This window comes from Thermobia domestica, chromosome 12 (genome assembly GCF_964235325.1).
Source record: "Thermobia domestica chromosome 12, izTheDome1.hap1.1, whole genome shotgun sequence".
Lineage (NCBI taxonomy): Eukaryota > Metazoa > Arthropoda > Insecta > Zygentoma > Lepismatidae > Thermobia > Thermobia domestica.
Genome location: NC_137465.1, coordinates 202661302 through 202688223, shown reverse-complemented (window position 1 = coordinate 202688223; position 26922 = coordinate 202661302). Strand labels below are relative to the sequence as shown.

Below are 26922 nucleotides of genomic sequence, written 5' to 3'. Positions count from 1 at the left end.
TCTCTATGACTTACAATTCTCGAATATGGCTGCTTAGATACCTAGAAATTTTAACTTTTTTTCCCCAATATCTGGGGAACGTGGCCAGTTGGCCAGTAGACAGTTAAACAGTGCGGCCACCTGTTACTATTTGATACCAAAATGTTCACCATCCTCTTAGATATTGATCAACACCAATATGGCCTCTGTGTGACTTACGGTTCCCGAGATTTGACTCCTTAAATCTCCCGAAATCGGAACTATCTTTTGACCGATTTTTCGTATGGATATTAATTGATGGCCACTATCCAATTGGCCATTGTGGTCACCGGTTACTATTTGGTACCAAAATATTTACCATCCTCTTAGGTGTTGATCAACATCAATACCATCTCTCTACAACTTATGGTTCCGAGATGTGGCTTGCTAAATATCTAGAAATTGGCCATTTTGGGCCAATATCACGGAAACAGTAAGTCATAGAGAGATGATGTTGGTGTTGATCAATCCGTAATAGAATGTTAAACATTTTTGTACCGATATTACTTGGTAACCAGTGGCCTACTGGCCATTGGCCAAACGAATGGTCAGTTGGACAGTGGCCACCGGTTACTATTTGGTACCAAAATATTTACCATCCTTTTAGATATTGATCAACACCAATATGATCTCTCTATGACTTACGGTTCCCGAGATGTGGCTCCTTAAATATCTGGAAGTCGGCCATTCTTTGGCCAATATCTCAGGAACGAGTGACGTGAAAAATTTAATCACTTTCTCTAATAGTTTTTGATGCTCTATCGAATACATGGTTCAAAGTTGAAAGAAATCGGAAATAACAGACAGATGGACAGACAGACAAACAGACATAGATAATTCAGTAACGAACTTTTTAAGTTCGTTGATGTTAGAACTAGATTGTTTCTATAAGAGATAAAGTACAGATGAAGTGCAAGATCAAATTTTCATGCTACATCAATCATATCCTATTAAACAAGTAGTAGTGTACAAATGGTATGTTGAGTTAAGAAAATTTTTGGGGTGGATTTTGAGCCCAGTGTAACACACACACACACACTACATTATATTAAACATTGTTGACAAAATACCTGTAGTTAGGGGTCCTTTCCTCTCTTCGGAGGATTCTATAGATATATAGAAAGATAGATTGGGTAGTATAGGTATATACAATCAATACATTTCAGCTTGAAATAGAAGCTATTAGTCTTAACCTTTTCTTTTCGAGAATGACATATACAACGGAAAATATTTCTGTATTTTAAATTACTAAATATCAATGTAAAATCATTTATTCTTCATTTTGTATGTTGACATATATTTCCTTAGATTAAATTACAAAATTTGCTTTTTTTTTTACAAATTTACAATAAATTTAATAGAAAATATGATATTTGTATTGATAAAAATGTAATTTTTGCACCATTTCATGTTATTAATTTTACTTTATAGGTGTAAATTGATTTACACAGAGGCTTGGCAAACAGATTACCCCGTTTTTTTTTTGTAAATTTACCTATGATTTTTTTTTTACAGTGCACACTGCTTCCCAACTTTATTTCATTTCAACAATTAAATAATTGAGAGTAAAATTTTTGATAAACGTTTTTTAATTTTGTTTAATTGGAAATACATTATAAAAATAAGCGTAATTTCCTCGATTCTGTTTATTTTATGTACAGTTAAAATAGTTGGAATAACACCAAAAAGAAGTTTCTGGAGGTCACACATCTTGTTCATGGTTCTAAACCTTTGAAAAAAATTAAAAAACTTTGACACATACTAGTAATTTGTCAATTGTTTTGTGTTTCTCCTTTCATTTTTACCAAAGAAACATACTAAATATATGTTTTAGATTTCATTAATTAAAGAAAACTATGTATAAACACAAAATAATCGAAAAATTCTTGCTGTTTTTGATATCTGATTAATCATGCGTTCACAGAAAGGAAGCGAAATGATGCACGTGCCTGCCAGGCGATCGGAAGTTCGTCTGACCATCAGCCTTCAGTAATGGTGGCGCGTTGCGCACATAAAGCAGTCATAGATCCTCCAGTGTCGAAGAGAATTGGAGGCATCGAAGCAGCTTAACCGCGAGTGTTTGTTGTATGACTTTGAAGTAGGCCTGTCAGCTGCCACCTATGCTGGGTATTTGGGGAGATTACCGTCAACGAAAGCACCGTCAAGCATTGGTTCCAGAAATTCCGTTCAAGAGATGTGAACCTTTCGAATGAACCTCGTAGTGAACGACAGCACGTGTTGGATGACGGAAGCAGCCTTCAAGAAGGACATTAATCTAACGTGTGATGAACTTGCAGAATGATTCCATGTTTCTGCTGAAACAGTCGAACTACATCTGCATGGGATAAGAAAGTCATACAAATTAAGCCCCACACATTGTCTGCAGCCAACAAGGAACAACACGTAACAGGCTATTTGTCCTTGCTCACTCGGCACCTGAACACGCCCATCTTTGATCGCTTGCTCACTGGAGACGAAAAGTGGGTCTTCTATGACACTCCCAATCCCCATATTGGTTATTGTCACGTAATCCAGGTACCTCACACCTCAAGACCAACTTTGTATTTTTAATTATTGGCGTGGTGCATTACGAGTTCTTTCCACCTGGTCAGACTATAACTGTTGTCCTCTGTTGAGGGTGACTGTGCATTGCGGCAGAAGGAGCTGACATTGGTGAATCGCACGGATGTGCTGTTCCTGCACCACAATGCCAAGCCACATGAGTCAAAGAGGACCCAGCAAACCCTTCAGCAACCTGGCTGTGAAACACTCTTCAATGCATCATATTCACTGGACCTTTCACCAACAGATTACTACCTGTTTCATTCCCTCGAGAACCACCCCTGTGGTAGATCCTTCGGAAACGAGGAAGACCTGCGGAACGCCCTCACGGACTTTGCATCCACGACCATCGAGTTTTATTACCAGGTATTGTGCAGCTGCAGGAACGTTGGCAAAAGGTATTGGGTGATAAGGGCGCCCATCAGGGGGGCTAGGTGGGGCGCTCGCCCCCCTTTAGAGGAAATTGTGCTTCGGAAGATCAAAAACCCAATAGATATTTTAGAATAGTTACCGCAAAATTTGAGACTACATTTGAAATGTCGCTTATACTTGCCCCCCTTGGAAACCACAACATGGGCGCCCTTGTTGGGTGCTGATGGAGATTAGTTCGAAACCTAAAAGTATCACTGTATTGTTCTTTGTTTATCATTGCTTTAGAACGGCAAGAACTTTCTTGATCACCCTGTATAAGCTGGAATATAACTCCTTATGGTACATTTGAGATGAACTCTACAGCATTCATTATCTGGTCTAATACATACAACAGGAATGCTCTCAACATGATTTGATATTGAAAACTATTCATTTGTATTACATAAAAAAATAATCAGTATTGCAAGAAGAAAGTAGGGTTATTGCTCTGAATATTATCAAGGAGTTGAATTCTTACATCAAGACGTGGTATTCAAGTTCATTGTAATTGTGTCGACCCTCTTGGTTGAATGGCTAACGTGAGCGCCTTTGCTTTATGTGGTCCCTGATTGAATCCAGGTGGGAGAGTAATGAAGTAATTACTCTGGTTTGATTTCACCTTAACGTCGGTGCTGAAAGGGGATTTTAAACTTCTAAAACGAAGAAACAAAAGTCCATTATCATTGAATCATCATCAGTCAGTTGGTCACGTGCGTAAATATTTTACTTACAAGTGTTTTACTTCTATTCTTTCGAAATCTTGAAATGTTGCTGATATATCTCGCAACATTAAAGCAGCAAAAAGGATGAGGCAAGATGAAGTACTTCCGGTATCTTTGTCTCTGGGGGTTCCAAGAAAATGTCAAACATACGTAAGTTACAATAGTAATATTTTGCGCTGATATTTAAACATTACAATGAAAAGTACACTAATTTTGATTTAAATTTCCGAAAGAAGAATAAAAAAAATGAAATCTTTGAGTTTTACGTCCCACGGTTATGCCGGTTAGGCTAAAGGAGACGGTGATAATGAGAAATGAATGAAATGGTGGAATGAAGAAAGTGGGAGGAAACGGGAGAACCCCGAGAAAACCCACGCACACGGTGTTTGTCCACCACAAAGTTCACTTGGCGGGGGCTGGGATCGAACCCGGGACCCCAAGCACCAGAGGTGAACGCTCTACCACTGAGCCACCGCGGCCCCCAAGAATAAACGGGTCAAAGCTAAGGAAGATAAAGTACTATGTCTCTATGAAAATAGCTCTAATGTATCTGGGTATATACCGGCCTACGCGTTCTATAGACTATATAAAATATTTATGCGAATCAAATTGCGCACATTTTTCTCCCTATGTATTTTTGGTCTAGGAATTAATTCGTGCGGTTTTTAATAAAAATTGAAGCTTTATTTCAAAAACAAAGTAAATGAATACGTTCACAAAAATATTGTCCATCGCTAGCCACTACTTTCTCCCATCTTTCAGGCAATTTACGGATTCCGTGTCGAAAGAATTCCTCATCTTTTGACGCAATCTAATCAAAGATCCATTTTTCGATATTTCCTGAAGAAGTGAACCGCTGTCCAATCAAATCGTTATTCATGCAATCGATCAAGTAGTAGTCAGACGGAGGAGTGTCTGGTGAATATGGCGGGTGGAGTAACACTTTCCATCCGACATTTTCCAAATAGGTTTTGACCGGTTTTGCGACATGTGGTCGAGCGTTATCATCTTGATAAATAAGTTTACTATGCCTGTTATTCCATTCTGGTCGTTTTCAGGCCAGAGCTTGCTTCAAACGCATTAATTGTTTTCGATAGCGGTGTCCATTAATAGTTTCACCAAGTTTCAGAAGTTCATAGTACACCACACGTTTTAAATCCCACCATATATACAGCATAACCTTTGCACAATGAATATCTCGTTTCGGTTGTGAAGGACCTGGTTCACCTTGCTTCACCCAGGCCTTTTTTCGTTTAGGATTCTCGTAATGAATCCACTTCTCATCACCAGTTACAATTCGATGCAAAAATCTCTTCCTTTTCTGTCTTTGAAGCAGCAATTCGCAAACGGTTTTTCTTCTTTCAACGTCTTTCTTTTCAATTCATGTGAAACCCAATGTGACATCTTTTGAATCATTCCTATGGCTTTGAGACGTTTGGAAACTGTTGTTTGCTCAACTCCAAATGCTTCTGCAAGTTCGTCCTGCGTTTGACACGAATCCTGATCAAGCAATGCTCTCAATTCTTCATCTTCAAATTCTTTTGGCTGTCCAAATTGCTTTTGGTCTTCCAAGCTGAAATCACCACCTTTAAACCGTGCAAACCACTTCTGACACGTTCGCTCAGCTAGAGCATGGTCACCAAACACTTCCACTAAAATATGATGACTTGCGGTAGCACTTTTCTTCATGTTAAAGCAATGAAGAATAACTCCCCGCAAAAACACTTTATCAGGCACAAAATGCGCCATTTTCAGTTGAAGAAAAAATGTTGTTGTTTCCGCTTCAAGCAACTGACATATACTAAACAATATGCTCAATGACAGTAGTTTTCAACGCATGTTTGGATCAACGAAACTATGGGACAATAAGCTAGTTACGCCATCTTTTGTAAAACCGCACGAATTAATTCCTAGACCAAATAGTATTCAAAATTTTGGCGCTAAGTAGATTCGAATTAACTTCATTTACTGGTATCTTTGTTCAAAATAATCACTTCTTACTTTACGATGTATTTCAATTCTCGATTTCATTACACTTCTTGGTCTATTATTGCAAAGAGCGTTTAAATTGTTACTCACGAAATGGAGGACAGACCAAAGAGAACATCCTATGAGACTAGTTTTAAGCTTCGAAGTCCACTTAACTTTATTTCGAGTGTTTATTTCACGTGATCAACAGGGTTTTAAAGCAATTTCTTTAACAAGACTATGTCGCGTAAGAATAGATCAGATATAAACTTCTATTCTGATAATTTATATATAGGGTTATTCAAAAAGAGCGCCGGTTTTGTTACATCAAATTATGAACTTTATTTTTTCAAAACACACTAACAAAATTCATAAACATGTTCATCACGTATTGCCATTTTAGGTATGGTGAATAACGTTGGGCATATGACCTCTTCTACTGCGTTTACATGCAATAACTTTGTTCGTGAAATTCGCTGTGACTACCTGACTAACAGTCACACTGTCACGAATCACCCCAACGTTTTGCTCAGAACGACCACTATGACAACTCTCAGGACTTTTAATGTTCACTGTTGAACCCGTTTCAATGAACTTTTTCATAAATCTGTGAACTGTTGATTTATACGGTGCCTCATTTCGCTTAGAACCTCGCGAAGGCGTCTGACATTTGCTGCATAACTCTCTAATAAAAAAGAACTTTTCACAATTAGCACACGTTGCGCTATAGTAAACTGCTCCAAGGCTAGACACAGACTGAAGAAATGCGAGAAATTCAGACTAAGGCGGCAATTGGAATATTTGTGGGTAGAGCAACAATACAACACAATGTCTCCAACCGAGAAACAAAAATTTGCCAGACGATCCAAAACCAGCGCGCTTTTTGAATACCATTTTACATATTCATTGTTGGTAAAATAAATACATTTACCCTACCATTTATGCGCATTAATCCGCCAACAAACTTTAATTTACTTATTTTATGTTTCAAATTCGTGTAAATATGTTATCATCCGTATTGTTTCGAAGCGATACCGTATCTTTGTTGTACTTCCTTTGACACTGAAGTAACAAAATTTCTTGACTCATCCATTTGTAGAAAAGCAGTGTTTAGGAGAGGTTATGTTGGTTTAGGTTAGACTTCTTATGTCTGTTCTACGAAGATCCTTTTAGACGCATTACTAGATGGGTGAATTATCAGGATGTGAGTGGCTTTCTCTTTTCGCTGTGTCTCTGGTTGATGACGTTTTCTATTGTCTCCTCCTGTCGTAGACCAACGATCTGTTCCGTCCTCTCCCACAATTTCTTCCTCAGCTGAGGGTCCAACGCCAGATTACTCATGCGAGATTCCTACGAACAAGCAAATCAAATCAAAATGATACACAGTAATTAAACATTAACTAAATATACCACATGCCGTAAATGTCGCCAACATCTAGTGGCCCATTTGCCGGTAAATGTCGATCCTCGATATAGCAACGCGTCGAAGGATTACCGCTAGTGTTAAACTCCCGGGAGGGTTTCGTCGAATCGAAACAGATATCTTGAGCCAGGGTGTTGAAGTTACCACCAGGTAGCAGCGAGGACTTCATTTTGGTCCGCGCTCCTTTGATTCGTTGCGGAGAATCTCGAAGGGACCAACACGAACTATTGCCAGCCATGTGCATGCGGTTATTATTATATATTATTTTTTCCCTGACGAATTGTTCCTCAAGTGAGCTCCGGCGGTCAAGAGTAACCCCCGCCTTTACATCATGAAGTGAAAAATCTTGAGATGAGTTCGTGTAATTGTATGAATTTAGATGGCAACTGTTGCCGATCATTAGAAAGTGAATATGGGAGAATTATAAAAAACGCATTTTATCTTATGCCAAATGATTATCGTCTAATATACATGGTTAAAGGAGCATTCTGATTGTCAAATTAAAAAGACAGCAACGATTTATCCGTCTACAAATGAGGTTTTCTTCATTGCCCTCGTGGCGAAGTCGGTAGGGCACGCGCCTAGTAGTTAAAACGATGGTGGTTCGCAGTCACCCTGGGGTGTTTTTTTTTAAAATGTTTTTTAAACTCACCTTAATGTAAATAAATCATGCATATAGGCTATTTAACACATTTGACGGGAGTAATTTTCACTTCAAGTGAGGCCACCGCGGATAGTCGCTGCGGGACCGTCAATTTTTGGTAAGATGTCGCTAGTTGCCCATCGGCGGTCCACTGACGCTTACGGCATGAGGTACTTTCAAGTCGTTAGAAAGTAAAACAAAAATATAACAGAAAAATTATCCATGACTTCATACTTCACATTTGGATTGGAATAGTATGACGTCATATGCTGCTTGCAGCCAATGGTTCTCTTTCTTTCTTTTTTTAACGCAGCATAGCTAAGACCACAATTTCCAAATTATAGGAGTTTAGGTATTTTAACTTTTAATTAAAAATAAATAGACCCTGTTTTAGCGCTTTTTAAAATTAAGAAATTAATTTTCATTTTAAGGGGAAAGAAGGCATGCATACACATATATTATATATATATATATATATATATATATATATATATATATATATATATATATATATATATATATATATATATATATATATATATATATATATATATATATATATATATAATTGTTAATTTTTTGTGTGTGTTTATATAAGCAATTGTGTAGCTTAGAGATATAGGAAGATTGTTTTTTGAATATTTTTTATAATGTTTGGGAAAGTATAATTATTATTTTTAAAAAGTAAATACAGGATGAGTAAAGTTTAAATTATTGTATTTTTAATAATTAATTGTAGTGTTTAAGTGTATTTTGTTGTGTGAAGAATGGATAAACGTTATTAGATTATAATTTACGGAGTTTGATTATTTTTTTTTATTTGATGATGAAAAATAAATAGTAAACATATATTTTTAGGATAGATGTTGATGATGTTAGGAAGTTAAGGTGCAGTAGAGTAAATTTTAACTATTGGCGATAATAATGCTGCTTAGATAATTTAAAGTTGAACGATTTTAGAATTGGTATTACGGACTAGTTTACCATAGCTAATGAATAGTCTTAAAGTAATTTTTGTTGAATTATAAAATGTTAAATGACTGAATTGAGAGTTTTTTTTTTGTTGTTGTTGTTGAGTGATTGTTTGAGACCTTTTTGTTGAATGATATTGATTTTATTTTTGTCGAGTATTTATGTTAAACCTGTTACTTTTTAAACTGCCACCTTGCTTTACGTGTTTGCTATCTCATTGCCGAAATTTACATTTCTGCAATGATCATCAAGTAGACAAAATTTTTAGACGTTTATTTTCGTAATTTGACAATTTTGTCACATCTTAAAATTTGTGTTGATGTTAACAATTGACAAATAATAACATAAACATTACAATTTACTTTTACAACATTTTTGACACAGCATTTTATTTTTGTTATTTTGTGTAATTAAAACATTGTACATTTACATGTTTGCATTTACAACTGATATAACTAAAACAATACTGGCATAACATAATTTTGTAATTTATTTCCTTAACCTAACTTTCACACATTTATTTATCTTTATTTAATTTAATTATTATTTTTTTTAGAAATAAAATTCATTTAACTTTACTCCCTCAACAATATATATATACGTACTTATATGTGCCATACGTACGTATGTATGCATACTACAGTACAACTCTGAAACTGTTGGAGCAATTTCAACGAATCTTGGTACACATATAACATACAATCGGAGAAAGTAGTGTGGGGTAAGATACTCCTAGCACCTCTAAGGAGTAGGAAGCGGCACATGTAAAAGAATCGAAAACAGATGTAAATTAGTGAGGGATCCATAATTTTTGGGGTCACTGAGATGTTTGGTGATACTCGCGATGAAATTTAAGCACAAGATTACGCAACAAGGACATACCAGGTGGCCTAGAGTGTACTGGAATGGAAGACATTGCCCGGGAATTGGCAAGGAAAACCCCAAAGGCGTTGCTCACTGTTACTTACGTATTTCACTCATTTTTTTTTTTTTTTTTTTTTTTTACTTTTAAACAGCAACGACCGTTATTTATGTGAAACATTCATTTATTTTCAAAGAAAGCGTGGGGACGGCAGAGTCGAAGGGGTTGCTCTTCAATACTTATTTCGCACGTTTCTATATTTTGAAAAAAAAAAATGTACAAACCTCTTTCTTCTCGTGCGGGGATTGACAGAGGCAGCAACGCCAAAGGTGCTGCTCTTCGTTACTTATTTCGCTCATTTACTTACATTTAACGAAGATGTGGAAACAGCAACTCTGAAGGCATTTGATGAGAGCAGTGAGTGGAAAGGGGCTACATTACGAACTTTTATCGTTATATTTTCATTAAATGTATATCCGAAAGGGAGAAGGGGCTCACATTAGGGGCGGATCTAGGACCGATTTCTGCGGGGGAGGGGGTTGTCATACTGTCAGTTAGAGCTACTTTTAAGAGCTTCAAACTTTGGGACAGGTTTTATTTATATATATATATATATAATAAAAAGTTTCCTCTTCTGGGCGGGGGGCGATCGCCCCGATGGCTGCCTTCCCTGGATCCGCCCTTGGTTCACATAGTATTGATAAACCAATATATCACTTTCTCGGACGGAGTATTTAAGTTAGTAAAATAAAAATAAAGAAGAGAAAAGAGACTTTAGTCTGTGAAGTGAAGATATATACGAAAAAGGCACATATACTCATACCAAGTTAAGTTTACTATGAGGAATGATTTTATAATCAAGCATAGCGCCTGCATGGAAAATAAAATAAAATAAATAAATAAATGAAATTAAGAAAATGTTAATCATTCTAGTAATAGGCAGGAATACTATTTGTCTGGCAATAAAGACGAATAATAAATATTTATTGACTTTACTTACTTGACAATCAACAAAATATTTTCCGGAGGTCTTTTCCACTTCTTTAGAACTAGCCAAGTAAATGTGCGTCAGAGCACCATCTTTAGGACTCTGTAAATTAAAAAAAAAAAAAGTTATTCTTTTATCACTACTTACGGTATCTTATAATCAGGTAAAGTAAATCTTAAAACGTGAAAGTCCTTTTATAATGTTAATGTTGCTACGGAAAGCATCTGAATAGAAAAAAAAAAAAAGAGCAAAGTTTGGATTTATTTTTGTTTTCAATATTGTCTTTGAATGGCGTAGACAACCAATGAAGATACTCGGGACATCAAAATCAGTTAGTATATTACTAGAATTACGTGTATTATTATTATTTTTATTATTATTATTATTATTATTATTATTATTATTATTATTATTATTATTATTATTATTATTATTATTATTATTGAACATTAACAAATATGATAAATACTCCGCTTTTTCCTTTTCCGCCAGGAGCTTAAGAAGTGTTGCTTTAGCTCTGGGCTACTATTTAAATTGTACATTGGAAAAGGTCAATTTTGAAAATGTTAGTTGGTTTTGATTTGCAACGCTTTGAGTATTGGGCAAGTTTTCCCTCTTAGTTACCTGCATCATCTTTACATCCTTTCGATACAGGAATAGTATATAAACACATAAACCCATAACGCATCGCTAAAGACATCCCTAAAGGGTTAAACGCCATTTTTCTTCCAGGGCATAATAAATAAAACTACACAGAAATCAATTTAAAATTGCAGCATTGTAATCATAAAATAATAATAAGAGTATAAGAGGTTTCAGGTGCTCTTCCCGCTGAAACTGTGGATTGTGGCGCCGCCATTCAAGGAAGTTGGGTACTACGAATGTTGCATTGTGGGAACGATTTGAATTTCCATTAGGAATGTAGGGAGTGGTTCATTAGGGTAATCTGTAATTGTAATATTCTTCGATGTGCTACAGGGAAGGTGATTTTGCTTGCCATGTTTATACAATAGACGCCAAAATTGAAATCTATTAGAAAATGTTCATCTACCAGGACATAGCATTGATGTGAGTGGACTTTTTGAATTCATACGTCACATTCTATCAGTTACCGTGGCAAAAACCGCGAGGGGTAGCTGGTACCTTTGACGAGGGAGCTCAAAATACTGTGAAGTGACTGTGTATTAGAAGTAACTGTGAATTTTATTCACTAATTTGTATTATTTTATTAAATTGCATTATCAACGACAGAATCATGAAGTTTTGAAAATTCATCGGAAGGAAACTTTGATCAAGATTGTACATTCTCAGACAGCTTTTATAAACGCATATTTGTTAATAAACACGACTAGTTTCCTCATTGCCTTTCCGCATACCTTCAAACATAGCCTGATACTTCCCGATTCATTGAACTCCAAAGTCATCATTCTTCAGCGACACAAAACCAAGAGGAACACAACAACAAGGGGTATTCGACACACGATCAGGATAGGTGCAGGATCGACGAGAGAAGCGGATCGCACCATTGGAGGACCACCGACTCCAAGTTCAAAGGATACCATTCTGTTGGTTTATCACTGCAGACTCATTAAGCTTCAGCAGACAAGTAGAATGAAGGTGTAGGAGGACATCATCGTAAAGACGCATTATCGACGCCCCTTGCAGATCAACAGGATAGAGATCCAGATGTTGACTGTCTCCAGCTTATCCAGGCTCTTCCAGGGGAAACATTCATCGTTCCAGATGACTAGGACGACGCCAGCTTCGTTGGATCTATCAGGCTAGTGCTCATCCTTTATCTTTCAATTATAACCTATTTCTCTCTCTCACCTTTTCCTTACTAGTCATTTTTCAAAATTAGAAACATTTGAATTTTATTTAAATTCAATCATAATTTAGTTATTAAGTACCGTGTTGTGCATCAGTTCCATTCCCAATAGTTACTTTATTCTATGAGTATTTTTAGAGATTATTCTGAGCTACAACTGCTGATAGCACAGCACCGGCACATGTAATAAATTAGAATCAATATACATCTCTAATTCAGTTGATTTGTAAATGTAAACTTTTTCATTCATTCCTTTTTTCGTTGATTATTTAAAAATACTGAAATAATTATTTGATTTCCAATAAAAGTGAACTCTTTTAACAATTAGACCAGAGCAACCGCTTAATGCAGAAATTATGGAGCAAGGCATAGACTAGCAATATATATTTTTTCTAAACAGATGAAAGCTGAGTACCATAGGCTCCACTCATGGTCTATTCCTTTAAGAGTAATGGAAATGGTTTGAATAAATTTCATTTTTTGAAGAGAGAAAATTCATTGATTTTAGATATTTCCAGGATAAATTAGACATTCATTACAAACGAATTTATTCTTGAAATTTCCGGTTTGCTAATAGCTAGAGTATTTCCATAATATTGTATATTATTGTAAACTTTATTATTTAAACAAATCGTTTTCAAGGAGTTAAATACTTACTTACTTTGGACAACAGATATTTCAAAGGCATATTGGCGTAATATAACCACGTAGGAACGGAGTTCAATATGTTAGTTCCAACAATTCCTGGATGCAATGCATTTACAGTGACACCTGAAATAGAAGCATAAAGTTATAATTCAATGAATACTGTTTATGCACTTTTCCAAGTTTTTTTAACACTCAAATATTGAAATAAGTTTCTAGTACTCTCAAGATACTATTATTGATATAATAATAATAATAATAATAATAATAATAATAATAATAATAATAAACTTGTAAGTACTAGTTGTGTCAGCTTTTAAAAACAAGGAAGCGGCGCAAGAATGTGGCAATTATAGGGGAATAAAACTTATGAAGCTCAGGGAGAGAATGATAGAAGCATTATTGAGGAAAGATGGAAATAACAGAGCACCAATTTAGTTTTAAGCCAGTATGGTTGACAACGGATGCAATATTTGCATTTAGGATGCTAATGGAAAAGTACAGAGAATACCAGAAGAACCTCCACATAGTTTTCATCGATCTAGAGCAGTGGTGTCCAATTATAATGAGCCTGAGGGCCATAGACGTCTTCATTAGTAAAGTGTAGGGCCGCAACTATTATTATTATTATTATTATTATTATTATTATTATTATTATTATTATTATTATTATTATTATTATTATTATTATTATGTGTTTGTGACAGAAGTGTGTATTTCTTGCGCTTTATGGCTTCTAGACAGTTTTCGAGGAAGAAAAGGTCTAATTTTTTAAAGCTAGACCAGATGTATTGATTATTGAAGTAATCGTTCCTATCAGTAACGATGCCTTGCCTATAGTTACATTAGCGATTGCAGTGTTTCCGTGGATACCTGTGTTTTGTTGTTGTTGTTGTTGTTGTACAGAAGCGTTAAATGGATGCCTTATTTCGAAAGAAGAGTGGAAACATTAAAAGAATGAATAAATATAAATGAAAATATTATCAGTAATAACAATCTCAAATCGTGAGAATTTTGTGGGTTGCAGCAAATGGTTTGGCAGGTCGCATGCGGCCCGCGGGCCGCCACTTGGACAGCGCTGATCTAGAGAAAGCGTTTGATAGGGTACCACGGGATCTTATCTGCTGAACAATGAAGAAGGAGTGTGTTCCGAACACATACATCTGTATAATTCAAGTTACGTATGATGGACGTACGATAGGAGTGAAGAGGGCGTGTGGAACAACGGAAGAGTTCACAGTTAAAGTGTGACTTCATCAGGGATCTAGTCTAGTCTTAGCCTATACCTTTTTACAGATGTGGTGGATAAGGTTACAAAGGATATCCAAGAGTTACCATCCTGGAAATTCTATTTCCGGACGACATCGTGCTAATGAGTGAGACTAAGGTAGTAGTGCAAGAGAAATTAGATACACGGAGAAAAATGCATAATCCAGTCGGCATGTAAATGCTGTTTTTACCAGGTTACGCGCCTCACCACATTAAGTAATGTTGTTTCATCAGTAGTACGATCTACGCCACCGTCCAGCGAAAATTTTGTATTGTGGGACCACCATTTCAAATCTAGAATTAACGCCATACCCATTCCGACGGTGGTAACTTAGGTATATAATGTTGTTACTACCTTCCTACGAGTGTCCCCTCTTGCTTTTTTCTAAACCTGTGACTCCCTACCTTACGAGAGTAATAGTTTTTAACACGAAATCAATCATGTGAATAAAATTATCCAATCACAGCGAGTCCAGTTCGACGCCGAACTCCAGACTTGGCATAGTGTTCCCACCTGCTGTACTTTTATACATGAAATTACATTACTTACGGAGCGCACCCGCGTAAATACGATTTATCCACACGGAAATCCTAGTCCTTTTTTTCTCAGTGTACCTGAAGAAAAGCACTGGAAAGCAAAGGGCTTCGAATCAGTGAAACCAAGACAGAATATTTATATTGTACTTTCAGGAAAAATGTGATTGTGAATACAAGAATACGACTGAACGAACAAGAGATGGTATTGACGAAAAATTGAAGTACTTAGGATCAATACTACAGGAAAATGCAGGAATAGAAGAAGGTGTAAACAGTAGAATTAGCAGACGTTGGACGAAACGGAGAGAAGAGGCAGAAGTATTGTGTGACCGTAGGGTACCAATACATCTTCAAGGAAAAGTTTACAATACAATACTCAGACCTGTCATATTATATGGAGTGGAATGTTCGACGACAAAGAAGAGAGAGAACCAGTAGTTAAGGAGATGAAGCTGTTGTATGGAGTGACGGCTAGAGGTCTGCACGGGCTCGAGCCAAGTCCGCGGGCAGGGCTCGGGCCTAGAAAGCACATATAACTACGGGCCCGGGCCGGGCTTCGGTCGCAAATTTTTAAATATACAACTATATTTCTCGGGCCTTTTCGGGCCTCACTTTGTAAATATACTGTACAACGATATATATTGCACCGTTCTTTCTGGAGAAAGCACAACTGCAAAATTAACCTCTAATTGCTGTCAATAAAAATACAATTTTGCGTTAATTATTAAGTTTCTGTAATTCGGGTTTATTTTGGCCTCATTTAATTATCACGCGAGCTCAGCCCGGGCTCGGCCCTAAATGCTAAAACATATTTCTGACTCGGGTTCGGGCCTCACATTGTAATTCACGGGCCGGGCCGGGCTCGGGCTAAAAATTCCGGCCCGTGCAAATCTCTAAGTGACGCGGAAGGACAGAATTAAGAATTATGTGTTCCAAGGAACAATAAAAGAGAGACTGTAAAGTAGATTGAGATGGTTTGGGCATGAAAGAAGAACTTCGCAATACGTAGCTTAACGAAATGGATGCTATAGAACTAAATGGGAAACACGTGCGAAGCCAACCAAAGAAGGTATGGGAAGATTGTGGGAAGAACGAACGATATGGTACAATGTGGTGTCATAGTGGATATGACATAGAAGCAAGTGGAAGGCAGTGATCCGAGAAGCCAGCCCCAGCTAACTGGGAAAAAAGACTTCGAAAAATAACAATACAAGTTACTATTATTGTTGAAATGTTCTCGACTGTGAAGAAACTCGCCTTATTTAATGTAGATATATACAAATCAGATATTCACCTTGTGAAACGTAGAAAGTAATCTAAGAAAATTTCAATCAGAAATTCAGAATTAACTCCTGTAGGTGTGTAGATAAAAGGTGCCGCCGTTTTTCAGTTCTAATTTGATTACAATGGGTTTTTAAGGTTTTCCAAATAGTGTTCTCAGAAAAAAATGAAATCTTTGTTTTACGTCCCACGGTTATGCCGGTTTAGGCTAAAGGAGACGGTGATGATGAGAGATGAGTGAAATGGTGGAATGAAGAAAGTGGGAGGAAACAGGAGAACCCCGAGAAAACCCACGAGCACGGTGTTTGTCCACCACAAAGTTCACTTGGCGGGGGCTGGGATCGAACCCGAGACCTCAAACACCAGAGGTGAACGCTCTACCACTGAGCCACCGCGCCCCCCTGTTCTCAGAAAGTTTCAAACCGGCAAAACCTCAAAAAGTTGCCCAGAATTACAATGAAATTTACCATCTACACTATGGGCGGGATAGATAAAAATGACTGCGATTTTTCAGTTCAAATTTGATGACAGTGTTCCGGAGGTCCCAAGTAGTATTTTCAGAAAGCTTATAATGTGGATATTGTTTCATAGTAGTGTCTGACAAGGGAACATCTTATATTGATAGTAGCATTGGCCAATCAAACAATGCGCATTCGATAGAGGAGTGAAGAAAAGTGAGAAATTCAAAGTTTGACGGGCCGACACCCAGAAACACAGGAGATATAGAGAAAAGAAGGATCTAGAATCATGTGAAGACAGCAATGCAAAAGATACACTGACACAGAAAGAACTCCAAAATGATTAAAGTAATCAAAATGTCATTTACACAACAGTATAGTAAGCAAACATTAGATCCACTGACATGCTCAATAACACCATATGTAATGCAGTGTTGCCAACTGATCACAAAATGAAGTTTTGTTAAATGGCACGGAACACAAATTATAACATTTAGCAAATCTAATTATGAGTAGAACCATATCTGTGAAGTATTAATGTACAGTGTTGCCGTTTGAGGATAGGCCTATATGAATTCCTATATGAATCTTGCATGTAGAAGAGTATATACAGTACACGATTCAAACTAGTTAAAACCAAAGTATATGAGACCATAAACAAGAATATAAACACTGGTCATTAACTCAAATCACCATCACTTCTTAAACATCTTTTCTTTAGTAAAGAAAATTCCAATGATAAGACATTCTTGAACGACTGTATTGATAAGACCAGATCTGCAACAATCACATGTCAGATAAGGAAGTGTAACAATGTTCTCCAGCAAGGAAGAGGAGGGAAGTTTTCATATTTTAGTTTGTACTTCAGTTTGTGGAAGAAGAACAGACAGTCAACCTACCAGAAGCTTCTATTTCTTGAGCATTATATCCATTAAATATGTAGTTCTAATTAAATTGGGTAATATTTTTACGTCCTTTTGCCCACTTTTTAGGTCTTTTTAAAAGATATTTTAAGGTCTTTTTATTTGTTCTTTTTAGGCAATGTTTTAGGTCTTCAACTTCCGAGCCCTATCATGCTTAAATTATCGTATGATTGGTAAGCCTGGTGACCGAAGCAAATTGCACACCACCAGGATTACCAACCTTTGCGGAAAGCATTACTTCCAGCGCACCGAATAAGATTGCTCAACATTTAATGACGTTTGTATAGGTGTATAGTTACTTTTCAAACTTACTGTATAAATGAATGGATTCAGACATCAAGACAGGGTAGATAGTCAGTAGACTTTAAGCATTTCCCTTTCCTAAAGAGTATAGACTCACCTGTTCCGTTGAGTTTCTCAGCCAAGTTCAAAGTAAACATGAGCAAGTAAAGTTTGGAGTAAGCGTAAGATTCACTTAAATTAGTGGTCAAAGCATCCAAGTCAAGACTTTGTGGGATAAATTGCATAGACGAATTCACGTTCACTACTCTGCTGGGAGATGACTTCAGAAGTAAATCTGAAAGAAGGAAACACGTCGGTTATACTTCCTGCTATCCTACGAACCCCACCTCTGTAACACATAACCAAAGAGCTGGAAATGTTTATGAAATATCCTGCTCAATGATATATTTTTATGCTTATCAAAGTTGCTCCCTTCATATACAGTAGGCTCCCGTTATTCCGGCTTCCAACAGTCCGGAATGCCCGACGGTCCGACACCGGGACGGTGAAGTTGTTTTAAAAAATAACCAATTTATTGTATATATGTACGCGGTGATTTTTATAGGGTTTACAATTTCATTCAGTTATAATTCTTTACTGGAACAACATACAAACTTGGTATAAAAGTCATTATACTGCAAAACACTTCAAGTTTTTTTTGACAAATCCATTATGGCTCAATGTGTGCACCTGCGGTCATCCTGGACACATCCCAACGAAAGTCGATTTCCTGCCAAACAGCAGCCAGCATTTCTGGGGTAACGTCCGCGATGCCTGTTGTAATGTGATTTTTCAGTTCATTAACATTATCAGATAGAGGAGGGGTGTACACATTATCTTTCACCACAAACCCCCACAGAAAGAAATCAAGTGGCGTGTAATCTTGAGACCGTGGCGGCCAGGCAATTAGTCCACCACGACCTATCCACTTATCTCGGAAACGTTGATTAAGAACGTTGATTCCTCTTACGTCTATTAGCTATAGCGGCGGACGCCATCTTGTTGCCACCATAAGCGGCCATCGTGGTCATTTTCATCTAACTGTGGAACACGGAAGTTCTGGAGCATATTAAGATAGGCGATGCCGGTGATGGTGATCTCAGCAAAGAAGAATGGTCCATACACCTTTCCTCTGGAAACAGTGCAAAACACGTTAACTTTGGGGCTGTCACGAACCAGCACCACGCGCGCTTGTGGATTTTCCAAATACGATAATTGTGTGTGCTGACTGGGCCGGAAAGGTGAAAAGTTGATTCGTCACCGAAAATCACATTGTTCAAGAATGTCTCATAACCGCTAATGCGATCCAACATGGTAACACAGGAATTCGTATCAGCTATGTTTATCCGCTTCACTCAGTGCTTGAACCAAGGATAGTCTGTATGGCTTCATGGACAAACGTCTACTCAATACGCGCCAAACAGTGGTCTGAGGGATACGAGTTTTTTGTGATGCATGTCGTGTAGGTTTCGAGGACTGCGGACAAAACTCTCCCAAACTACTTCCACAACATCGTCAGTCACGAAAGAGCGCCCTATAGCCTTTGTGTGTCGCACAGAACAACCTGTTTCAACAAATGTCTGGTGCATTTATACACTGTTGGTCTGCTGGGTGGTTCCTTGCCGTATGTGGGCGAAACTTAAGCTGTACACTCGTTGTTGACTTCGTTTCTTCAAACCAAAACACGCACTTAGCTCTTTCCGCACCAGTGAAAGTCTCCATTTTCAATGTCTGACCAGTGGTGCCGCGTGTGGTCAACTCTGCAACTATTCACTACGCGACTCAAACTTGAAGTGTTTTGCAGTATGATGACATAAACCAAGTCTGTATTTGGTTTCAATAAAGAATTATAACTGATTGAAGTTGTAAACCCTATAAAGAATCACCCTGTATAATACAAAGTTATTTTTAATTACACAGGGTGTTTCAAAACAACACCAACAACGTTTGGGAGGTTATTCCTGACACCAAGAGAAGACAAAAAGTATAGACCAACTTGGGTGCAGAAATGCTTCCTTTCGGGGTTATAGGCTGCTGAAAACATGAAAAAATGAACTTTAAAGGTCCGTAGTTTCAAAACTATGGGACCTACCGTAGTCGGGTCGAGACTTCACTTAGAAACAGAATCCTGAAGTGCTTCCGCAACCATTTTTATAGAGGTAGTTGGTGAGTACTTCAAATTATGCACCCGCAGCCAAACTCCCTCTATAAAAACTGTTGTGTGAATACCTTAGGATTCTGAAACATGGATATTTTGATAGGGCTCATATTAGTTGAGTTCCTAAGAGAAGTCTTGACCCGACTTCAGTAGGTCCCACAGTTTTGGAGCTAAGGACCTTTAAAGTTCATTTTTTAATATTTTCGGCAGCCTATAACTCCGAAAGGAAGCATTTGTGCACGCAGGTTGGTCTATACTTTTTGTCTTATTTTGGTGTCAGGAATCACCTCCCAAACGTTGTCGGTGTTGTTTTGAAACAAAATGTATTTTGTAGTTTAACATGATTACTGCTCTTTCACAAATGTATTTATCGCTCAGTGTATTTCTATGAACATAAATATCTAATAACAATCGAGAAAGTGTGAAAGAACTGTTACCTTAATCGGTTTCTTTTTGGAGATATGACATTTTGAAATTATAAAATAGCGTTACATATTTTTTTTTCTGACAAGATCATAGTTTAATTCCAAGTTAGTACTAGAGATGAAGTCGTGGCATATATTTTCTATTAGAAATAGTGGATTGCCACTCGTCCTTTAAAAAAAAAAAAAGGAAAAAAAACTTGTTAACGGGTTCTCATTACCTCACTCACTGACAACCCAAACGTGACCAAAAGTGTTGCTACCAATCATTATTCAAATTTCTCCCAAATTTGAGTAATGATTTGTAATGCACGATACAGTAAAACATGTCTTTAGCGGAATCAAATGGGATTCGCAAAAATTTCTGTTAAAGATATGTTTCCGGTTAACGGAGGTAAACCTATGCAAAAAAGTGCATGCCTAAAATAGACATATTGAGATAAAATAAGATTCTGTACGTACCTTACTCAATTTACAGTATTTATTTCTACTACGAATTAATACGTTCAAAACTTACAATGAGAAGAAAAAAATACTGTACACGCGTTAACTTAATTTTTCCTATAGTCAAGGAGGGTTCCTTTACACATCGCTGCTTGTCTGCCGAACTTTCCAGAGACTTTAGTCTGAGAAGCCATACTTACCTAAGCATTTCAGTGTCATTTTGAGTAAGGCAATTGTTCCAGTTCCTATAAAGTTTTGACAGAATCTTAATAAGTCTTTAACCTACTCTTATTCCAACTCAATGCCTTATTTCGTTTCTTCCTCCACCTCCTCTACTCCTTTCGGAATTTCCGCATGATTCTCAAATAAAGCATGTAGCTATATCCATCGTGTCTGCTTCGGTTTGCACACCGCATATCACTGTCTGATTTGCTAAAATATTTTTAACCTCTCATAGGATGTCTAAAAACTTCTTAAATGCCGCACTCCGAATCTTGAAAGTTTCCGTTAAGAGGCTTATTTTGATTTCTGTTATCCGCGTAATACAGTTTCCGTTTAATGAGGAGAATTCAGCAAGATTTTCGCCAGTAAATTCATGAGACCATGAAATATTGCTGTTTAACACAAGTTTCCTTTTAATAAAGGGTCCGTTGACGACAGGTTTTACTGTATCTTGTTGTGGTGCGAGAAATGATTTGGAAGACTACATTAGTTTTCTTTCTTATTATAAGATGGTAGTTTATTCGAGGTATTATTGTCTTGGTAGGAAATCGATAGAATTGTAAATTAAAATTTAAAATATATCAGTCTCTCTTTCGAACCAACGACCGCAATGAACCAGAGATAAATCGTATCTGTACTGTAAAAGTAGCCAATCTTACCTGCAAGTAAATGTGTTAGTAGAAATGGACCTAAATAGTTGGTAGCCATGATTTTAACTAGGCCTTCATCAGTGTTGCCAAATATTCCTACAATCCCAGCATTGTTTATCAACACGTCTAATCTCTTTTCCGTTCGAAAGATTTCTTCAGCGAAACGTCGTACACACTTCATTGAACTCACGTCCAGCTGCTTTACAAGAACCTGGATGTTGCCTGATTCTTTTATAATTTCTCCTGAAAGTAGAAGGAGAAACTGTCATACAACACAAGGGTATGAGAGCTGAAATGTTATTAATAAATCAAACTACTTCGCCATGTTTCATGATTTCCTTATCCAAAAAGGAAAAATAATCTTACTTGGATTAGCTAGGTCTATATCTTTTGGTACGCATGGTCCCAAATTCGACTCCCGGTACCGGTATACAAAACAATTTGTATTCTAACCAGCTGGAACAACAACAACAACAACATCATCATCATCATCATCATCACCATTATCATCGTCATCATCATCATCATAGGTATTCTGTGATTATTGGCAGGTCACATGCTGCATCTAAGAAGCTTCCATACTCCACAGTCTTCTGCTAATCTCTTCGTTTTTACGTACGATTTTTCTGTTTTGATATCGTGAATTAATTGTAGCCTCCTTTGCCCCCTCCCTCTCTTTCCTGCCACCATACCTTCTACCACGTCCCTCTTGATACAGTTCCTTCTTAGTAAATGTCCCAACCAGTTTCTCTTCCTCTTCTTAATAATATCTAAAATTGTTATTTTCTCCCCCACTATTTCTAATACTCTCTCATTCGTTTTCCGCTCGATCCAGCTAATTCGCTCCGTTCTTCTTCACACCCACATTTCGAAAGCTTCCAGTCGTTTCTCATCACTTCTGTGGAATATAAATGTTTCAGACCTATACGGACAAAGAACATAGAAGGAAAACACACACTCAATGCAAAATAAATGAAAGGAAGGTTTGAGACACTGGCAAGTGTCACGTGATAAGAGTAAGATTTTCAACTGGTGTCATTTGTTTATTACCAATAACACATTATTCCAAGTAAAACCGGGATCCCTAGTGGCTAGCCGGTTAGCATTTGCGCCTTTGGCGTGGAGAACCTGCATTTAATTTCCGGTAGAAGCTCATGTGCTTTGGATGCCACGTTACGCTGTACTTCCACCTCTCATATAGTCTCGCTACTGAAACGGATGTTAAACTCAAAATCACATCACATCGAAGTAAAACCAAAGGCGGAAGCTTTTTACGACATTTGGGGCTCAGCGTATCATTAAGTTATACATATGTTCTGTGTTAGAGCGTTAAAATGTTTCTAATGGTTAAAAAGTTGTACGATATTCAAAATCTTCTTATTCTATATCATATTCAGCATATACCATATCAATATTATCATCGAATATGACCTATATCATATCAAGCAAATTATATATCGTATCCATCATATAGTGTTAGAGCAGCTGGTCGTTGCGAGTCAGAGATGACCAAGGTGCTACTAACAAGATGGTTAAATATGAGAATAGCAATTTTCACGATTGAGCTGACAAGGGAAGAGAGGGAGATTATAGATATATATCGAAGTGGAAAATGGTTGATACGCCAATCGGAAGCATTAATGACGCCTATTACGAAACTGTAATAAAAAAAAATCCGAATGCATATACTGTGCGAGTTATATGAATATACAGGGTGTCCAGAAAATACGTTTCCACCTCTAGAAATCGCTAACGATGAGACAGATGCCAAAACAGGGAAACACGTGTTTGATCATTTTAAAAGTACAACGTATCAAAGCAAAAAAAAAAAAAAATGTGCCAGGGCCACCCGCAGGATCCCAGGCGAGGTTCAACTAAAATATTACAAATGATAAGAGGATCAAGTAGCATATTGTTGGAATGCTGTTGGGAAATGAAAGAAAATGTAACAAGTCTCGACTCTCTAAATTAACCCTGTGCAGAATGACGGCCGGTTAAAACGTCAGCAAAAACGTCATTGTAAATTCTATGGCCACCCCCGCAAAAAGAAAAAAAAAAAACGGAAACGGTGAGACAGATGTCAAAACAGGAAACGACGTATGTCATCATTTCAAAAGTACAATGATTGAAAGTAAAAATATTTGTCCCATTGTCCCCCACTGGGTCCCAGAGTGGGCCCTACTCAAAAATTTCAAATGGCAAGCACATCGTTTAAGGCTGTTGTTAAATGAAAGCAGATGGAACAAATCTGGACACTTTACGATAACACTGTGCAAACATCTTGCATTTTAGTTCTTTCTGTAGCCGGGTTTTAGTTTATTTTCACTTTAATTCTTGTACTCAACGGAAAGAAAGGAAATTCCCCTACTGTGAGATTTTGGTCCTTGGGCCCAGTAATATCTACATAAATAAAAAATATAATAAAATAAAAACAAATTAATAAATAAAGAAAAGAAATAACATTTGACATCTTTGAATATAGAACTGACAAGTTAACATATAATGTAGAACCACGAAAATACAACAGTGTGTACAACAGTGATTCTTATGCTCATTGTCTGGATTATCAATTATAAAATGATTCAAACAAAAAGTTTCTTGCATCAGGAACAGCTAATACGTGCAAATATCTCAGTATGGCAACTAATGCCGATTGCAAAATGGAAAGTGAATGCGCTCGGAGAATCGAAATGAGGATGCACATTTTGAGCGGCCACCATTTTACACAGAATAATTTTAGAGAGTCGAGATTTGTTCCGTCTTCGTTCATTTACCAACAGCTTTCCAACGATATGCTACTTGACCTCCCTTGCCATTTGAAAATTTTGAAATGAAATGAAAAATGAAATGAAATTTTTGAATTTTACGTCCCACAGTTATGATGGCTAGGCTAAAGGAGACGGTGATGATGAGCAATGAGTGAAATGAAGAAAGTGGGAGGAAACACACGCACACGGAATTTGTTCACCACAAAGTTCACTTGGCGGGAGCTGGGATTGAACCCGGGACCCCATGCACCAGAGGTGAACGCTCTACCACTGAGCCACCGTGGTCCCCTAGAAAATTTTGAATAGGACTCCGTTTGGGACCCTGTGGAGGACCTTGAGACAAATAATTTTACTTTCAATCATTGTAATTTTGAAAAGATGACATTTGTATTACCATTTCAGTTTCTTTGGAGTGGCCATAGACTCTATGATGACGTTTATGCTGGCATTTTGACCGGCCGCCATTCTGCACAGGGTAATTTTAGAGAGCCGAGACTTGTTCCGTCTTTTTTCATTTCCCAACAGCATTCCAACGATATGCTACTTGAACTCCTTACCTTTTGCAATTTTTTAGTTGGACTCCGCCTGGGACCCTGCGGGTGGCCCTGGGACAACACTTTTTGCTTTGGTATGTTGCACTTTTACAAAGATCAAACACGTGTTTTCCTGTTTTGGCATCTGTCTCATGGTTTGCGATTTCTAGAGGTGGAAACGTATTTTCTGGACACCCTGTATATTCATATAACTCGGACAGTATATGCATCCGGAATTTTTTTATTACAGTTTCGTAATAGGTGTCATTAGTGCTTTCGATTGACATAAAAAACCATCTTCCACTTCGATATATAATCTCCCTCTCTTCCCTTGTAAGATGAATTAGTATTAATTCAATCATTATAACTGTGCCTTTTTGGGAATTTTAATTTGGGCTAATATTGAATGTCCGAAATTTTTGCTCATCAGAGAGAGAGACATGTGTGAGTATCGACAGCTTTTTTCTCAACGCACAACAGCATCAAATGATGAAGAAAAGACAAACAATTTCCACTGTTTCGTCCTGAACTGTGATACATACTTTTCCACCGAGTTCAGGAATTCGATGATGATAACATTTGCACCTCTCAAATTTGTATCAAATTGTTATATACGAGGGTCACTACGAAAGTTTTGAGATACGCATTGTTGTGGCACAGTATTTGAATTCCAACAATTGCGTTCGGTAGTGGTAACCAGAGCGAAGAAGCGAAGCGAGTTTCAACTCGCTTCGCTTATCGGCGTGGCCGTATCGCATTCACTTGTTTGTTAATGTGAGCAGTATTCGGCTGTCTAGAATGGAGCTCGAAAGGGAACATTTTCGGGCAATGATCCTTTACGATTTCAAAAGTGGTTTGAACGAGACACAAAGCCTTGAACATTTGCAGGGGGCATTTGGGGACCTTGCTCCTTCCTGTGCTACAATTTTTCGGTGGTTTGGTGAATTCAGAAGAGGCCGGACATTGCTTAAAGATGAAGAGAGAGCTGGACGTCCGGCAACAGCTATGTCAGATGAAAACATTGCCGCTGTGGAACAAATGATTCGAGAAAATCCTCGATCAACTTTCAAGAACATTGAATCTACAGTGAACATTGAATCGCCAGCAGTAACAATAATTCTTCATGATCATCTTTGGCTCAGGAAGGTTTCATCTCGTTGGGTACCTCACACTTTGACTCAACAGCAGAAGCGCATGCGTGTGGAATGGTGTGAAGAAATGCTTGCAAGATTTGATGGAGGCAATTCTCGACGCGTCTCTGACATTGTTACTGGTGATGAGACTTGGATCTATCAATTTGATCCTGAAAATAAACGCCAGTCTACAGTTTGGATCTTTCCAGACGAAAATCCACCCATGAAAGTCAAGCGACCGCGAAGTGTGGGGAAGAAGATGGTCGCAACTTTCTTCTCCAAATCTGGTCATGTTGCAACTGTTCCACTTGAAGAACAAAGGACTGTTACTGCTCAGTGGTACACCACCGTTTGCCTAACAAAAGTGTTCCAGAAGCTTCGGGAACGGCGTCCAAGAACTGGATATCGTGGGATCCTGCTTCATCATGAGAACGCGTCCGCACACACGGGCAACATCACAATTCAGTTTTTAGAATCTACGAAGGTCAAACTTATGACTCATCCGCCGTATAGCTCTGACCTGGCCCCGTGTGATTTTTTCTGTTCCCCAGGATCAAAGATCGCATGCGTGGGAAGAGATTTTGCAGCCCTGAAGAAGCTGTAGTGGCTTACGAGAATGAACTTTCAACACTTGAAGAAAAAGACTGGCAACACTGCTTCCAAAAGTGGTTTTCGAGGATGCAAAAGTGTGTACAGCGTAATGGTGAATACATTGAGAAAATGTAAGTGTTAAATTGATTTTAAGTATGTAAGTTATTTCACATCTGAAAACTTTCGTAGTGACCCTCGTATAACAATTA

At 37.5% G+C, this 26922-nt stretch overlaps 1 protein-coding gene across 3 annotated transcripts in view; it reads right to left on the bottom strand.

Annotated features, from left to right (window-relative positions):
• Nucleotides 1-5640: 5640 nt before the first annotated feature.
• LOC145666937 (retinol dehydrogenase 14-like) overlaps nucleotides 5641-26922 on the bottom strand; it is a 51691-nt gene continuing 30409 nt past the window's right edge. For 2 of the 3 annotated variants that reach the window (XM_081734551.1, XM_081734552.1), the window contains exons 4-8: nucleotides 21698-21931; nucleotides 17911-18087; nucleotides 13059-13168; nucleotides 10582-10671; nucleotides 5641-7031 (exon numbers count right to left, since the gene is read on the bottom strand). In XM_081734551.1, coding sequence (XP_081590677.1) covers nucleotides 6879-7031; nucleotides 10582-10671; nucleotides 13059-13168; nucleotides 17911-18087; nucleotides 21698-21931 — 764 coding nt within the window. In that variant the 3' untranslated portion in view covers nucleotides 5641-6878. The remainder of the gene's footprint in view (nucleotides 7032-10581; nucleotides 10672-13058; nucleotides 13169-17910; nucleotides 18088-21697; nucleotides 21932-26922) is intronic. The other variant, XM_081734550.1, reaches the window with a different exon arrangement.